This window comes from Fusarium oxysporum, chromosome II (assembly GCF_013085055.1).
Source record: "Fusarium oxysporum Fo47 chromosome II, complete sequence".
NCBI lineage: Eukaryota > Fungi > Ascomycota > Sordariomycetes > Hypocreales > Nectriaceae > Fusarium > Fusarium oxysporum.
In genome coordinates, this window is record NC_072841.1 from 2,549,239 (window position 1) to 2,567,807 (window position 18,569).

The 18,569-nt window shown below is 44.1% G+C and overlaps 3 protein-coding genes across 3 annotated transcripts; all 3 read left to right on the forward strand.

Moving 5' to 3' along the window:
* The first annotated feature begins 578 nt into the window (after positions 1-578).
* Positions 579-5,031, forward strand: FOBCDRAFT_176576 (thioesterase-like superfamily-domain-containing protein). Its single transcript, XM_059608520.1, has 6 exons — positions 579-1,077; positions 1,447-2,091; positions 2,215-3,258; positions 3,591-3,644; positions 3,922-4,014; positions 4,059-5,031. Exons 1-6 carry the CDS (start codon positions 672-674, stop codon positions 4,907-4,909), a joined length of 3,093 nt encoding a protein of 1,030 aa, XP_059466763.1. The 5' UTR covers positions 579-671; the 3' UTR covers positions 4,910-5,031.
* A 637-nt stretch (positions 5,032-5,668) lies between these two features.
* Positions 5,669-8,433, forward strand: FOBCDRAFT_214859 (uncharacterized protein). The gene is made up of 2 exons (XM_031173511.3): positions 5,669-7,102; positions 7,149-8,433. The coding sequence occupies exons 1-2, from the start codon at positions 6,040-6,042 to the stop codon at positions 8,240-8,242; spliced, it is 2,157 nt and encodes a 718-aa protein (XP_031050296.2). The 5' UTR covers positions 5,669-6,039; the 3' UTR covers positions 8,243-8,433.
* A 6,344-nt stretch (positions 8,434-14,777) lies between these two features.
* Positions 14,778-18,269, forward strand: FOBCDRAFT_15221 (WD40-repeat-containing domain protein). The gene is made up of 3 exons (XM_059608358.1): positions 14,778-15,261; positions 15,338-17,983; positions 18,035-18,269. Exons 1-3 carry the CDS (start codon positions 14,917-14,919, stop codon positions 18,140-18,142), a joined length of 3,099 nt encoding a protein of 1,032 aa, XP_059464155.1. The 5' UTR covers positions 14,778-14,916; the 3' UTR covers positions 18,143-18,269.
* The last annotated feature ends 300 nt before the right edge of the window (positions 18,270-18,569 follow it).

Sequence of the window (18,569 nt, forward strand, 5' to 3'; positions counted from 1 at the left end):
GCATCTTACAGGCATAAGCTTGCTGAAGCCACCATCACCCAAGTCACCGAATGCGGAAAACAGACAACAGGCAGCATCAATTGCGAGAAGTATTCTTGGTATTGATTGAATATGGCGTTCACAGCATTGAATTGTAGGTGTTGCGATGCGGTAACGAAACCTCATCATGCCATTTGGAGTATGAGGCGCGACGCATTCTGCACTGGGTGTTATGACTTTCACATTACATGGTATAAGAATATATCGCAATATAATCCCATGCTCTAATGCAGAGAGAACAATGCGACCAGATTCCTGTATCATAGCACCCTGACTTACCTTAACTGGGTCTATAGTCATGCCTCCTTCTAGATAAGAACTAACCGCCTGCCTTGCCAGCTTCCATGCCTTGGCAACACATCAAAAGCTACCTATGAACGCCCGATATCTGAGCTTGCAGGCGTACTTGTCGGGGAAAGGGGCGTTTCGATACCTTAACGACTGGCTGCCCTCAAAGCATTGATGGTGCCTCTCCTTCTATACCTTACGCAACACAACAGCTCATCATTCAACAATAACAACAACACATCACCCATTATCTTTGAGCTACCTCTAGTCATAAGTAACATCACACAGCTTCTGCAGTCGTTTTCCAATCATCCATCACATTATTCCCATCAATAACTGCCATCATGAGCACTCCATCTCGAGTCCATGATCTGATGATCGTTTTCGATGCCATAACAGGCGGGAGCGTCGGTGTTACGGCGTTGAAAGAAGCCATTCCCGATATTATCGACTTCGTGGCTCTTGCTGACTGCTTTGAGCGCATTGGAGTCCTAGCCTATCGTAATTATACTTCTGATAACGTGATACAGTGGTCAGGATGGTGCTTTCCTTTTAGTGCCACCAGCACTCCGAGTCAAGACGACATACTCAACTTCGTTAAAGCTTTAGAGGCGCCTGATGACTCCGAGTACAAGTCAAATCCTGCTTCAAAAGCGGCTCTTGCCAAAGCGTATCAGGAGATGAGAGCGGGTCAGAACGCGACTATCCTCCTTCTTTATACCCATGCTCCTCCCATGTTCGAGCATACCAGTGGGCGAAGCGAGACCAGTTCGGGATATTACAAGTTCGAGCAGCTTCAACTCCTGTTGGAGTACGAGGTAACAGGTCAATTTTTCAGGGATTGGGTTACTGGCGCCCATATTCTCGCGGGCAATGGTTTTCATACCAAGAGAGCTGTGGTACTTTCTTTCGGATCCAATTTCAGCATCAGTAATTGGAGTCCATATCTCTATCTATCTACCATGACAGGGGGCGGTTTCTATCTTACGACATACAGTGGCAGAGTCATCTCTCGACTAACTATAGGCCTGCTCCTCGTTTGGATGCGGGCTGATGGAAATATCGACATACCAGAATCCTCCAAAGTAGCTTTCAAACGAGACCTAACCACCCATACAGTGTCCGAAGCCGATATTGAGAGATCCTGCGGCAGGTACTCTGACAACCTCGAGAAAACCAATACTCTTGCTGGGCCACGCAGCTGCCTCCGTGTCCGATATGACAGTGTCAACACCGACAACGGGCAATTCAGCATATACACAAGCAGAAACTTGGCCAGGAAGTATATTGATGGCGATGAAGACTACAAAAACGTCATTGTGGAACAGCTTGATCGAATTATCAGCACCAATGTATCAGTCATCGCTATCCATCCCTTTTACGGGCAACTTTGGCGCGCTGTCTGTAGCGACCAAACTGGCAACAACAACATAAAGAGAAGCCTCTTGGGAAAGTTTAGAGCCCAGGTTAGTCAAATACCCGATGCAAGAGACAAGAAGCAAGCACAGACTTGGTTGGAAGAGTCGTATACCTTTTTCCATGAGATCAATGAGGAGATCTCAGCTCTTCCTGCAAATCGCCAATTCCCACTTGTATGTGTAGATCCAGACACGATCGATTTACAGGGAAATCAGTACGATGCAGCCCTTACTCGTGCACAGCTACTCAACATCTGGAAGTCGTGCGACATGGATATTCTGGGACGCTTGGGAAATGTTCTGATCCGGATGCATTACGTTCAACAGGAGAAAGATATGCCTGCCAGTATGACAAACTCTTGGCCTTGCCTGACTCCTCGGATCCCTCTTGCACTAATAATGCCTGAGTACGGGGGCAAATTTTAGAATTACTTGCTCCATGCTGTCGTTCCTGGAACGCAACTTACAGATCGTCCAGCTTCTCTCCTTGCTGCATTTGTCACAAGCCGGGGGATAATCCCATTAATCGATGCAGCTCTCCATCAGCTCGTGGCATTTCGGTACAAGTGGATCACGACCGAGAATCCCGAAACGTGGAGATTTGAGTATTTGTCTCTCTTACTCGAAGCAGACCGGGTTTTAGAAAAAAGGCGTTCGCTTCAACCCGATCAAGAGAGCATTCTCAGAGGTGAAGACCGTAAACTCCTCCAGACGCTGGTGGATTACCAGAAGCTTGAGAAGAGTCTCACGGTTAAGCTGTCTGTGAAGACTGGTTGGCGTCCAAGCAATGCAGAGGCAGCGGTAATTCACGCGGATATATGTCAGAGATGCAATCGTCGCCGTTCAGTCACGGTGATGACTTCGTACTGTACATGCCGCTATTGTTCCGCTGGCCGCAATCCCATCGACGCACCTGAGGATCATGACGATAGCACACCTGTGCTTTGGACTGAATGCGGTTCTTGTCAAGCTCAGTACGTCGTTGACGACGATGACAAAGAGAAACCTCCCGAGTGCTTCTACTGCGAAAGCGGAAGCGCGGCGCCAACCGTGCAATGTTCCGAGTGTCTCAGCCGAATTATTTGGCCCAAGGAAATTGACCTCAAAGATGTTGATCCGAGCAATTTCCAATGCTGTGCCTGTGTGTTGGGTGTATCTACTATCAAGAGCCGCGAAACGACTGTAGGTGACCTGGTCAAGCACAACATATCAAGCTTCCTCAGAAACGATGACAATGTCATCAAAACCCCCCTACAAGGGGAGTCTTTATTCCATATAACAAGGGACTGTGATTTGGCTCATTTCTCCAGCAAGGTTGAAGTCATGCCTGATAGCAATTCCCCTTTGGAACTGGACGGCAAGTTTATTCACAACCAGACCGAGTTGAAAATGAAGCTCCGGGACATCATCTTACCTCAAGAAATCAAGAACTGTGCACATTGTTTGGAGGAAAATTCGAGTCTACAATCTGTATGCACAGATACAACATGCGTTACTGTGATGTGCACCGACTGTGCCAACGAACTGTACGGGGAGAGTGGGGGACGTAATCCCCAGTGCGTTTTTTGCGGAAGCCCCGTGTCTAAGATACGCCTACCGATGAGTCCGGTGTATAAGCTCTGACAAACAGAAGTTTACTGCCAGAATATGTAATTCTATCCCCAGTATAGATTAGAACTTTGCAAGATCGTAGTTAAAATTCGAGTAATCATGATATCATGTATTAAATTGTGAAGAGATTGGATTTAGCATCATCTAAGGCAGCATGAGGTAAATTTAATCATGAACTCAAACTCAAGTCTTGTGTTTCGATCCATCACAGTTTCTAGACCTTCATAAGCATAGCTGTGATTCTTGACGAAGATTATGAATATCGACAGTACATGCCAGGAGACCTCTGTAAGATGTATGATTTGGCGAAAGTTCATTAAGCGATACAGTATGATTTGTCCAGACCAGCGGCTCATGTTACATCTTGCATGTTATGCGATTGAAGCAGCTGCCTGAAATAGATTTGCGAGGACTGGCATAAACCAACAATTGGTTGCTTACAGTACCCCTGTCGCCATTACATCCTCGGCTCATATGCTCATATCAAGGCTCAGAACATGAGCAAAAGCCCTCCATCAATCACGGTGCATTACAAAACGAAGAACAATTGAGAACAACATGTCAGGCTATCCGTCCCTAGGAGTGAACTCACGAGTCACGCAACAAGAGATGACTACATTCACAGTCAACCTCGATCAAGCATTTGCTGTTGGAACTGGTAAGCGCTTGTCCAATAGCTCACCTCATTGCTAACCGGCACAGTCCCCCATGGAGGCTATATATCGGCCATGTTCTTGCGCGCGGCGAGTATCTACCTTGCACCCTACGAGCAACCTGATACATTCGCTGCTCATTGGCATTTCCTTAGTGCCACGCATATCGGTCCAGCTGTGCTTATAGTGGAGGAGGTTCGAAGAGGCCGGGCGTTGTCAATCCTCCATATTACGCTGTATCAAGAAGGTCTCTTGTCCGAGAGCCCTTGGATATCTAATAAGTCTAAGAAGAAGGTCGCGGCATATGTCACGAATACTTTGCTCAATGGTGAACAAGGCCTCAGTCTGCCAACTGGCTTTGAACTCTCTGCGCCGCCTCCTTCGGTCGACTTGACCAAGCTCGCAACAGATGAAGACCCCAATTGGGAGCGTTTACACATGGTTGTGATGGATGTAGCACCCATGATGCAACACGTCGAGTTCTACTCCCCCAAGTACAAACAAACACCACCAGCAACATGGGATCTCTGGCTCCGCATGTCCAACAACGAACGCTGGACAACATGGGCACTCGGCTACATCGCTGACGTCGCGCCCGCACTCATAATCGAGGGCTACCGACCAACAGACTTGGATGCACCAGTTCCTGAAGACAGATTTGCATTTGACAAGATCTTTTGGATGCCCACGGTTTCGATGAGCTTGGATGTCAAGAAAGCGTTGCCAAAAGAGGGTAAGGAGTGGTTGAGGATACGGATCAGTGCAAAGGTTATCAAGGATGGGAGGTATGATGCTGAGGTTATTGTTTTTGATAGGGAGGACGATGTTGTGGCGTTGAGTAATCATGTTGCGCTGGTACTGGATGGGGAGAGGAACTGGGGACGTAAGGAGAAGCTGTAGGGTGGCTCCAATTCGACATGATACATAGTTGTTGACCGAGGTTTTCCAGGCTTGCGAGGCCTGCCTCGGGGTAGAGTTAGGTGTGTTTAAAATAGACAGTCGGCTACAATATTACACGTTCTGTATATCTTCAGTTCTATTGTCGTCCTGTGGCGAGCATTTGGATGGGCTGATTTACTCTTAAATTTTGGAGGGGGTTATCCAACAACCATTTGTACTTATGGATTCCACTTAAATCCGCTAGAATCAACACCATCGTACCAGATAAGTATGACATTAAGATTGTTTTTGGAGTCCATGATCAATCGGTCATCATCAAGCGTTCAGCTTCCCATTGTCATCCAATAATCCAGCCGATTGAGGCTGAGATGTTGATGCGAGCCGGGACGGGATGACTTTAGCGCCCGCTCCCCGCAATCAACCAACCATTCAGGGCGAAATCCGCTAAAGTTTAGGGCTATCAGCCGCAACGTCATGACGGGCCGCAACCCAACTCAATCTTAGACTCATAACCTGGTGAGGTAAAATTCCAATCAGAGCTTCTCAAGGTTTCACTTTTAAACGCAGGAAATATGCATAAATCCGTGGTGATATTTCATGTTAAACCCGCTACCCAAACCCTTTTCCTCAAGATTACTTGACCTCCTGAGTTGAGGCCTGCAACGGCCCTCGATGCGGCCAGCCCCCAATGCTTCCAGCATCCACTCAATAAGCACTTGACCCAATTGAACCCTGGACTCTATAGCCCTGGGTGGCATCCCCTGTCCTTGTTAAGAAAGCTGCGCGACTGCGAAGTTCAAACCAGGCTCTGCGCCTGTGGGTTTGTCCAGTTTGTTCTCCTTTCAACACTTCTTCAGTCTTTTTCCACTTTGTAACGATGACGACGCCTTGAACGACTAAATACGCCGGAATTGGTTCATGGCCGTGCGTGACGATCACTTCATGTCGTGTTGACCTCTGTCAAACTCAGCCTCCGAGCCCGCGACGAGCAAGGCCAGTGTGCCCATAGTTGATTGCTGCATTGTCCAGTGCTCTACAACTCCGACTAGCCGTTCTCTTACGTGGTACCAACCATCCTAGACCGAGACGAACGAACGAACAGGCCGAGAGAATATCGCAGCCTCAACACCATGGCTGAAGCCGACCCCGAAGTCGTGGTGGCCATCGTGGCTCTCCTCGTGTCTTTGGTTGCTCTGGCAGCTACCTTCATGCAGGTCATGCAACAATACTACGCCTCTGCCGCAGGATACGCTCAATGCAATGAGAAAGTCATGGGAAAATGGGCACTCACCAAAACCCGTCGCTTCTCTTGGGACGAGCTCCGTTTCGAGGTCGAGTTTGAAGCTCCTGTGATTTTCGTCTCGCCCCCAGACAACCAACATGGCCCAATTCGCGGAGCAGAGATATACTTTCTAGATGGAAGTCCCGAGAGTCTCGAAAACACGTGGTCTGAGCTGGACATCAACCCAAGAGAGGAATATGCCAACAAGACGAAACGAGAGCGTATCCATACTGCTGATAACGAGCGAGCTTCATGGACATTACTTCTCAGCGCCGTACAGCGTATGGAGCACGAGTCGGAGAAGTGGCAAAAGAGTCAATACGAGGGCATGCATAAACAAGTTGGGCCTCCGAATGCGCAGACACAGCACCACGATCTTCCTACCAACCCTCCTAGCTTATACGATGCACATACTATGACAGTAGCTCTTCAACGGAAACGTAAAAGCTGGGATACAATGCCCGCGACTGTTCTACGCCCCTACGCGACGACGACGATGTGCCATCTCATCGAGATGTTGGCGGCTCTGGGTATCTACTGGAAAGAATTCGACCGCAAGCGCGAGCGTTATCGTGCCGAAGGCAATGGTTTTATGGTCATTGGCGAAAAGGTCACTGATCTCGGTTTAATGTTTACCTTCAGTATTTACGGGAGGAGTCGCTTCGAAGCAAATCGAGTGATTCCTGTTGACCAGGTCAAGGAGCTTTGTTTTGGCTATGTGTCGACTATTTACAGCGTGCTTTTGGATCAGCGACGCCTTCGATTTCCTGAAGATGATCCAGAGAACTTGGCTTTCCTTCAGCTGGCGACTCGCGAGGAGATTTCTCAGACTCTTATCCGAATTGGATGTAACAACAATGCTGTCCGTGCTTTCCAAGATGCTGGCAAGCATACATCGCATCTGTTTCCTGGTGGGTTTCTTTGCCTCGCTGGATATACATTTACTAATAGTTTTAGTCTCCTTCGAAATCCTCGGTATGCTGAGTCGTACTTTTCACATCAAGAACAGCATGTTCACCCATATTCCCAACCCAACATCAGATCGCTGGGATAAGCAGTCGGTGTCATTAGTCAAAGTGATGGAAGCTTACGAGGACCTGGTTCCGACTTCACTGCCCGGAGCCCGTCGAAACCCCGTCATTATCGAGAAGATTAAGAAGCATGTCGACCAAATTCTAGCCTTCAACAAGGACGAAAGCGTAACCGAGAAGATGTGTACCCTCAAGGCACTCCACGAAGCCATCGACGATTGCGATCAGATCTTGACAGCCAAGGAACCCAGCGGCACTGTTACCCCTTTTGCAGAGCAGTTGGGCATCAAGGTTCATGAGTCCGAGGTACAGAAGAAACGACGAGAAATGGTCCAAGATGTTTTGCGATCGCACATCCAAGAAGTTCTACGTCTACTGAATGACGGGGAAGACCGTTCGTCCGATACGCAATCTCTGCACGCTGAATGGAGTCCGGCTACGCCACACACACGACAGGATGGACAGCCTAGAGTTGCGCCCATCGGATTCGAGGACATGCACGAAGCCAGTCCTGATGAGCGGCAGCACAAGTTTTTGGAAGTTTACTTTCACGTTATTCGTGAGAAGGTTATCCCTCGTGCTGCCCGTTCAACAGATCGCAGAACGAGCCTTGTTGGTGCCCCTGCAGGGTACGGTTTCCGCCGCGCAGGCACAGGTCGTACCCAAGCATCCAGCATGCGTGGTATTGAACGGGCGTCCTCGCCGCCTCCCCCCATGCCAGCCCCTCGTCTACAAACCAGCGTGGAGAACATTCCTCTTGGACCCATGGCCAACGGCCGTCCCTCCATGTCTAGCAGACCTGGTAGTGCTGTGAGTGATGCGTATTCGTTAGCAAGTGAGCAACCTAGACCTAGGCTCGAGGCTGCTTTGTATGAACAGGAGGTCTCGCATGATGATGTTTGGTGCACGCTGATTTTCCGCATGATATGCTGGTTAATGTTGCACGACTTTAATAAGTTGGATGTACAGCTGAGTAAAAGCGAGCTATTGGGAAGCCGTATGCCAGTTTACATATCATGATACATTGGATGAGAGTCGATATTTGGAAATGATTGGATGTTAGCGAGGGCTTTGGATTAATATCATGATAACGGCGTATCATGCGATCTTGGGGATACCACAAAAAGCGAATGTCAGCGATATCTGGTTAGCACATCAGTTTACAATGGATCACAATACACTCATCACGGAGCGAATGACCCCTGAATCAACTAAAAACTCACCGTCTGTTTCAAAACATGATCCAACATTCCTCAACCGCATCATGATGGCCCAGCTCTAGAATCGGCGAATCGCCCAACAAAGCCCCGATCGGGCCACCCCCGCATCCAATGTCGGTACCCGTCCGGTACAGGAAATCCGGATAAGCCGACGGGAGGCCTGAATTGGCAAGCTATACCCGCACGGGTACCCGTGCAAATAAAATCGCACGGGTACCCATGCAAATAAAATCGCACGGGTACCCATGCAAATAGAATATCATCACATAATCAATCCAGATTAATTGCAAATACATATTATATATCATTAAATCAAGCAAAAAAAGCCCATTTAGAATATCTATCTCTTATTCTATTATACTATTAGATTCTTATTTTATTAGTAAGTAAGTTAATTATAGTAAATACACTAAATTTAGATATATAGTAACCAGTTATATATATATAAGCTAATATTATATAAAAGGTAATATTATATATTTCTTAAGAGCTATAAATAAGGTAATATACTATTAACTATCCCTCTTATTGCCTTCCCTGCTAAGTCTATATAATATGCCCTTATAGATTAACTAAATTAATATATATGCTATTCTGCTAAGCTACCTATAGTATTAGTATATATATAGTTATACCTATTACTAATATAGGCCATATTATGCCAGGGATTATAAGGCCTCCTTAGTATATAATATCTTACTACTATAAAGACTATACTATTTAGAAAGGCATAGCATTAAGGATTAGGCAAGCTAGCCATTAGTTAATAGTATTATAAAGCTAGCCTGCATACTAGTTGCCCTAAATATTATATCCCTATAGATATATTACTATAGTTATTAGTTAACTAGTAGGGGCAAAGCTAGTATTATATGCAGTATATAACTGCTGTAGTATTAGGAAAGCTATATTAGTATTTACTCCTTAAGGAGCATTCTAAGCTATCTAGCCGTTTATATTAAACTAATTCTAGGCTAGTTAGATAACTCCCTAATTCTCTTGCCTATAGAGAATAGGCATAGGGATAAGAGGCAAGAAGCTAGCTGCCTTTTATACCCTTATACCCTAGGGCAGGGAATTAGCAGTCTAAGAAGACTATAAGATAAACTAGTTATTCTAGTTAGAAGGAAAATAGCAAGAAGGGGTAATAATCTAATCCTTATAGATCTAGAAGCTAGTATTATTATTATTATTAGAAGGCATATTTAAAGATATAGATATTATATAAGTTAGAAGGCTTATTATATTATATTATATTAAGGAAAGGAAAGACCTAAAAGCTATATTTCTAGTTAAACTTATAGATATATAGTTATAATAATTTATATTTAAGTTATCTATTAATATAAGCTATTATAACTTCCTAAGTCTATTATAAATTATTATAGTTACTTAAGTATACTTCTTATAATTAATTCTATATATTAACTATTATTTAAAGTAGTTAAATATTATTTAATATATTAGTAATTAGTTACCTATATATATTATAATTAAAAGATGCCTTATTATATAGCTTTTATAATATATTAATAGTAATATAATATTATAAATATAAGCTTAATCTAGGATAAATTTATATATTAATCTAAAAGTCTAATAAATATAATAATAAATAAATAATATATTAGTTAGTAATTTAGTATTTTTTATTTTATTTAATAATATATTTATTTCTCTAATTAACTGCTATTAAGTTAATTTATTAGGTGGCTATCTAATTATTATAATATGCCTGCTATATTATAATATCTTACTATATTATATGCCTACTATCTTTAAGGCTATTTCAGCTAATATACTAAGGCTAGCTAGAGACTTCCTAATCTCCTTAAATAACCTCCTTATTATTAAAGTTAATATATATATTTATCTCCTCTTTAGTCTAATCCTAAAGCTTCCTTCTATTAGGAGCTTTTATATATATACCTATCTGCTTAAAGCTATAGGCCTATTAGTAATAAGTCTTTAGGTACTTTAGGCATAACTTTATTGCCTTCTAATATTACCTATTAGTGCAGTAATATATAGGCTACTATAAATACTATCTCTTATAGTCTAATATATATTATCTATAAATAGTAGGAGTGCTATTATATCTCTTAGGCTTAATAACTGCAATATTTATAATCTAAAGAGCAGCTTAGGGAGAGGCAACTAGGGAAGGCATTAATATTAGTATAGTAGAAGTAATTACTCTTATATATATTATTATTATATAAGTCTCTATCTTAGTAACTATTATTATAATAAATTATATTATACTAAGCTATAACTAAGGATCTATAATAGACTATATAGCCAGTTATAATACTAGAGAGAGTAGCTTTAAAGTAGGCAATATATTATAATAATAGATAAGATATATCTTTAAGGTTAGCTTATAACTAACTTACTAATATATAAAGCACTATAGTTATGCCCTTAGTTATAATATCCTCTTAACTCTCTTAAATAGAGAGGGCTCTTAATATATACTTATTATTAGTAGTATTAATCTATTAATAAGATAATTAAATACCCTCTAAGGTTTAATAAGAAGTAAGGGAGCTCCTTAGTATTATAAATACTAATAGAAGTAAAAATATAATAGTTAAAGATAAAGCCTATTTATTAATAGAGGCTTAAAAGTATAAGCATATAGTAACCTAAAGCTTCTTATAAAGGTCCTTATATATATAAGGATACTATTTTTTAGTTATTTAACTTACTTCTTAACTATAAGTATAGCTTTATAAGAAACCTAACTACTAATAGTACTAAATAATAGGCATAATAATTAAATACTTTAATAAGTTAGCTTAGTAATATTATTATATATAATATTATTATAAAGGCTTTATAGCTAATTATTTATTACTTACTTAATATATCTTTAATACTTAAAGAGATTTACTTAATTATTAGTAAGATATCTCTTAATAAGGTTATATATCCCTTCTATAGGTAAAGTTATTATCTAACTAAAGTAAGGTATATTCCTTACCTAAGCCTTAATAAATTTCTCTTTATATAAAATCAGCTAAGTTATTATAATATACCTTACTTTATTATAATAGCTTAGAGTATATATAACCTTAAACTTTATAAGCCTCTCCTTATAAATAGCCTAAGTCTCTAAAGTTATAATACTATTAAAGCTCTTCTAAAACTCTTACTATTTACTCTGCCTATCTTAATTATTTATACCCTTTATAAACTAAGGTTAATAATAAGCTAAGACTGCCTAGTTAATATACTAAATATAAAGAAGGTAAGATAGCTTAGGGAAGGCAGCTATATTTATAATTATATTTATATAAGTAAGATATTAATCTATAAGTATAATAAAAGGAAGAGCTATTTTATTTCCTTTATATACCTCCTAAAGGTAAGAAAGAACCTATAGGTAATTTACTTCTTTCTTACTACTTATAAAGGCAAATATAATATAAAAGGTCTTCCTATAAGTATTTATATTAATAATATTAAGAAGAGGTATCTTATACTTATTAGTCTTATATATATAGTTAAGTATTATAACTTTAAGATAGGACTTAGTATATATAAGAGACTTTAGATTAATAAAGAATATAACTATAACTTTATTATCCTTATTAAGGCAGAAATAACTTCTAAAGCCCTATTTAATAAGCTTATCTATAAGGGTATAAATAAAGCTTTAACCTTTAGTAAGGTCTTATTTACCTTATATAATAGTATTATAGATATTATACTATATAGTAAAGGTAAATCTATTTATAAGCCTTATATATAATTATATCTCCTTTGGCTTTATACTAGCCTTTATAAGTAATTAAATAATCTACTTTTAATCTCCTCTTAATTAGTAATAAACTAGATATGCCCTTAGCCTATAGCTTGGCTTATAATTATATATATAAGTATAAGGATCTTTATAGTGCCTAACTACCTACTAAGTCTTATAATTACTCTCTATAGTATTAATTAAGAAGGGGTAATCTATATAGTAAGATAAAATCTTCCTCTTATTAGCCTAATTAGATCTAGGCCCTCCTTTATAATTATATATATAGGTAACTATAAGAGCTTAACTAAGGGTCTTTAACTTTAAGGATCTCTATATAATAAAGGCATAACCTTATATACTTACCTACTTATTAATTACTTTAGATAACTCGGCCTAAGAGCTAAAAATAGCCTCTAGGGGGAGAGTATTATTAGGGAAGACTTTAAGGGCTTATTTTATTATAACTAGGGCAAGTAGAGAGATAATTAATAGTAGATAGAGTAAATAAAAGGCACTAGATCTAGGATAAATAATAGATAAGGTCTTAAGCGGTTAATTGGCTTTAATTTGCTGGTATAAGGGATTTTTGAATAATTAGCGTTGCTTATGTGATAATATTCTATTTGCATAGGTACCCATGCGATTTTATTTGCACGGGTACCCGTGCAGGTATAGCTTGCCGCCTGAATTGGTAGGCTGACTAAGTCCGAATCGGAGAGCACGTGAGGTTGGATCGGGGGGTGAGATTTTTACAGTGTGGCGAGGACTCGGCGGTGACCGTGGATAAGGATTGGATGGCCGGAAATGGTGTCGGCGAACGGTGGATGATGATTTATCATGGAAACATTGAGTTGAGTTAGGAGAAGGTTTGTTGTGAATAGATTCAAGAAGGGATGGGATATAAACAAGGGGCGTCAGGTAAGAAGCCGCAGAACCTCGGCCAGCTGAAAAACATGATCGAGTATCCAGAGTAGAGAAAAGGAGTTGCTACTACTGTACATTATCTCCTATTTTATTGGACTGCTCCCTTGGATCAATCTTGATCCTATTTGGGTTATCCCTTGACGGAGATAAGCATAACGATAGAAGCTGCATAGAACCCAGTATAAACCCAATTCATTGTTTCGTGTAATTGATCCATTCCCATAGACGCCCCCAATGTTCCAGTGCCATTGTCAAACCCTCCGGGTTCCAACACAGACGTGGAGATATCACGTGAGGTTGCAACAGGCAACCTGGGCTGAATACCATCACGGGCCTTGATTTCCAGCACGGAGGATTCAGTGGGACTTGCTAGTCTGGAGCTCGATTTGGACCGTGGAAATCCTGCTGCGAATCGACCAAGGCGTCAAATTAAGTTTCAGGGCTGACTAACTCTCAGACCCTGTCCCGGGTCTCCATTGTCTTGAATTCATTCCAGCATCCGTCGCGTCGCCGGAGCCGTGGTTCGGCCGTAACCGTACTTGTCGTAGGGCCAGGTTCGTTCCGGTTTGACCAAGGCAACGCACGCTTCGAATAGCGTCTCGCTAGACCGGGTAGGTAGGCATGGGCGATGCACAATCACCAACAGACGGTCCCTTCCTAATTCCCTATTTCGAACTCCATCTGTTGCTGTGATGAGGTTGCAACGACGTGCATAAAAGTACCCTTTCTCACGATCACCTCCAAAGTCGTATTGGACTCGTGCGGAGAGGTACTTTAACTCGTCCGGTGTCATGTTCCCCTTCCCCAAAGACGACCGCGTTTTCACCCAATCACGGTCCCTGTGACACCGGCTAGACCCTGTCCAAGTCTTAGGAAAGTCTTAGGAAAGCACGCAGGGCCAACCAGTCTACAGCCAGGCTATTCCCCAATGGGCCTAGCTGTGAAAATGGAGAGTCCATATCCACCTTGGCCCGAGAACCAGAGACCAACAACTCCTCCGTCACATCAGCCTGCACCACATCTTCTCTCTCACCAAAGCCTCGTCAGCAAAACGAAGCCCTTTCCCCCCCAAACAGAAAAGGGCCAGAGACACAGAATCATACGGGCGACGGTTTCTTTTTTGTTTGCTTTTGCCCCTTGTTACTTCGTGTCTCGTTTTTCTTCTTAATTATACTCGTTTTCTCTTCACCCTCCTCGCCACACTCCCTTGTACACTCCCCTTGCCTCCCCAGCCTTGAAGTGCACGCGTGCTCGCTCAGTCAGATAGCCTTACGACCCTTCGTTCTGCCGCCCTGGCTTCCGCGTCTCCATCAGCTTCGATCTACTGCGTTTCGACCGTGTTGTCCCCTTTCCGGTCTCGGGCCTGAGGCTAGCCTCATATCGAAAGCCCTTCGCGTCCGTTGTCGATATCCGTCCCCCTTGTCGACATATCTCAATAACGACCATATTGTCACAAAATTTGCCGGCACTACCAGTCTTCCCATTCGATCAAGTCCAGAGAGTCTGATGCCAGTGGAGTAAGGGCTCGAAAACACCAAACCTTCGAAATCTGGCCGTTAGACAACCTTAAGTTTCGCTTAAGCATCTACATGTCCGGAACAAAACCACTTTCTCCTCTTTCGCGTTTCTTGTTCCCCGCGCAGCTTAGCTGTTCCAACAACACATCTCTGATACTACGAGCCTTGGAGCTCCGGAACCAGTCTTGATACTGATCCCATCAAGACTGCTAAATCGGAACTCGTCCCTAGCCTTGTGCATTTGACGGATGAACACAAACACACACAAACACCGGCCGCATCATGACACCATCCCCCACAACTAGCCAGGCTCTTGAGCCTCGTCACCCCAAAGCTTCACAAACAGTATCCGTCAACATCTCCGAGGGGACTCAGAACCGCTCCCGCCGCTTCCAGCTCGAGGTGAGCGAGTGTGTCGAGACTAAGACTGTTACGACCACGACTCGTCTCACGCGAAAGTTCCCTCAGGTCTTCGTTCGTGACCCTGTACCTCTGGAGAACCTAGACACAAAAGAGTATCCTCTCGCTATGAAGCCTACTCCCCCTGAACTGATCCGGTTCTCGTATAACATGCCAAGTGCTATTGAGACTGACGATGAAGTTGAAGATGAACCGATGGATCATCAGGTTAGTTTTCACGTTATGCTCCCCACTTACTGTCTGCAACTGCTATGAAGAACAGACCATGCTGACATATACACAGTTATCTTGCAATTCTCGTTCTACCCCCACTCAACTCAAAACTGAGTCCCCTCAAGAGTCCAACCTCGGCCGGGTACCCAAGCATCGATCACAATCTCCCTCAGAAGGATATCCTCGCCGTTCCCGCGCTTCTAGAGCTACCACTATAGATTCCCCCGAATCTTCAGCACCCACTTCGAACCCTCGACGACCTGGTCGCTCCATTCCCCTGAACGCCGTATCGGATAAACTTCGTCGCTCCATTGCCCATAATTCGAATCGACAAGGAGAGAGGTCATCCAGACCTTCTGGGGGCTTCCTTGCTACTCCCGATACTTCAGAAGTCGTTGGTGCGGCTGAGAGATCAGCTCGCCGACGCTCGTCACACCATGAACGAAATCAATCACCCGAAGCATCTTCCTCGGCTGTCAGCCCTCATTACGAAGCTACCAGCCCTGTAGAGAGTGATTCACATACTGTCTTTAGCAGCAATGTCGCTACTCCACCAATTACTGATGCTGACGCAGAACCGTTCGCTGATGCTGATGGATCTTTACAACAACCTATCCGTCCCTTTAATCCCCGTCCCAGTATCGATGTCGTTGCCGCCCAAGATGCTAGTCTTCCTAGTCCCAGACTGTCGCCTACCTTGGCAGCCGCTCAGCTACATACTGCCGATGACGATGATGAGACACAGCCTAGCTTCCAGTCCTCGAACCTAGATCCCTCAAGATGGGTTGATGAATCACAGCCAATGGAAGATGATTCCTTGACTGCTCTCGTTCGTACTGGCCATTCCCAGGATGATTACGCCCTTGCTCGCACTGATGGTGCCCCTCAAGGTGTCGATTCACTACAGGTCGTCGACACACAGACACTGCTCGAGGCATTCGACTCCATGAAAACCGAAATGAAGACATTCATGATGTACCAGTTTCTTCGCCGTTGTCCTCGTCCTACCCTCCGCGTTGTGGCCAACGCTGTGAACCCAGCACTCAAATGTGATTTCTTACGACAGTTACCCCTGGAACTTGGATATTCTGTTTTGTCTCATCTCGATCACCGAGATCTTTGTCGAGCTGCACAAGTCTCAAAGCACTGGCGAAACATTGTTGATCGTAATGAAACAGGGTGGAAGGAACTGTTTGACAGAGATGGCTACACCCTCCCACCTGGGGAACTTCAGAAGGCCATTATCCAAGGTTGGGGCTGGCAAGATCCTGTTGGCGCAAATGGATACGAAAAGGATTTGAGCATGCGAACCCGGTTGACTTCAACTGAGCACGAGCTTACCCGGACTCTTCGACAAGAGACAGCCTCCAAGTCTCGGGCTTCCAAGCGCAAGCGAGCGATCAACACTTATTCGGCCGAGCGATCTAAGCGACGTGCCAGTGCGCAGGAAGCCGTGGCTCGTGAAGAGAACAAGTCGCAGCCCGAGGCCCGCCAACACAAGTCGGAAGGACCACTGTCTGCTGCAAATGCTGCCGCTACAGCTGTCCCTGATCCCCAGCTTGGACTGCCCAGTCTTCGCGAGCTTCATCTATACAAGTCACTTTACCGCCGTCATCACATGATCCGTAAGAGTTGGACCAGTGGCGAGGTTAAACCTGGCCACGTCGCGTTCGCAGCTCATCCTCGTCACGTTATTACGTGTCTCCAGTTTGACGAAGACAAGATCATTACAGGTAGCGACGATACGCTCATCCACATCTACGATACTAAGACGGGCAAGCTCCGCAAGAAGCTTGAAGGTCATGAAGGTGGTGTCTGGGCACTACAGTATGAAGGCAACATGCTGGTGTCTGGCTCTACTGACAGATCTGTTCGCGTCTGGGATATCGAACGTGGCCTTTGCCAGCAGGTATTCTACGGACACACTAGTACTGTCCGTTGCCTGCAAATCCTGATGCCCACCGAGACTGGGAGAGATTCCAGTGGACAGGCCATCATGCAGCCCGAGAAGCCTCTCATCATCACCGGCTCCAGGGACAGTCAGCTCAGGGTCTGGCGACTTCCTGAGGTTGGGTCCCGTCGATATATCCAGACTGGCCCCCCAGCTCATGAGTCCGACTGCCCTTACTTCATTCGAGTGTTGGCCGGACACACGCATTCTGTTCGCGCCATTTCCGCTCATGGTGACACCCTCGTCAGTGGCTCTTATGACAGCACTGTCCGGGTTTGGCGTATCAGCACCGGTGAGGCTCTCCATGTGCTCCATGGTCACTCTCAAAAGGTTTACTCTGTCGTCCTCGACCATGAACGCAATCGTTGTATCTCTGGCTCGATGGATTCGCTGGTCAAGATCTGGGATCTTGCAACTGGCGCGTGTCTGTACACTCTCGAGGGACACAGTTTGCTCGTCGGTTTGTTAGACCTTCGCGATGAGCGATTGGTGTCGGCGGCGGCCGACTCGACTCTTCGTATCTGGGATCCAGAAAATGGCAAATGCCGCAATACTCTCATGGCGCATACTGGGGCTATTACCTGTTTCCAGCACGATGGCCGGAAAGTTATTAGTGGCAGTGAGAAGACGGTCAAGATGTGGGATGTCCGAACTGGCGAATGCGTTCAGGACTTGTTGAGCGATCTCAGTGGTGTTTGGCAAGTCAAATTTGACGAACGACGATGTGTGGCTGCTGTCCAGCGTGATTCACTCACCTACGTCGAGGTATGTTACAGCGCAGATAACTTAAGAGTAACAAGTACTAACATGATCCAGATTCTTGACTTTGGAGCTGTCCGAGACGGCAAGCCACCAGAGGAACTTGGAAAGCGTATCCTTCTCAACGAACCTGAGGTTCGCGCAATGATCGAGGAAGAAGCTTAATACATCACATTACGGATGAATGGATGACGGACCACGCATATAGGCAATATGTTTTTTTTCCGCAACGGGTTGTTCTACACATGGGCAACTGATGAAACAACGGCGTTGAGGTATCGTACATTTACGCATAAACAACACACATAGTTACGAAGTACCAGCATGAACCGGGCGGGCAGGCGTTTGTTGCTATTGGGATGGATGGATGCATATACCTATTGTTTTTTATTCAGAAGTTGATACATGTCATGGAGGCTCAGGGCAGACAGAGGTTCAACCTTTTGTCTCGCGATGAGCTGAAAGATATATGAACAAAAGCCATGCTTAGGGGGCTCAGCATGCAATTATAGGAGTCAATGAATTTGGTACACTTTATCGAGTCTCAGTCTGTGATGTTTGTGACGTTGGCTCATAGATTCTGTGGTGCGGT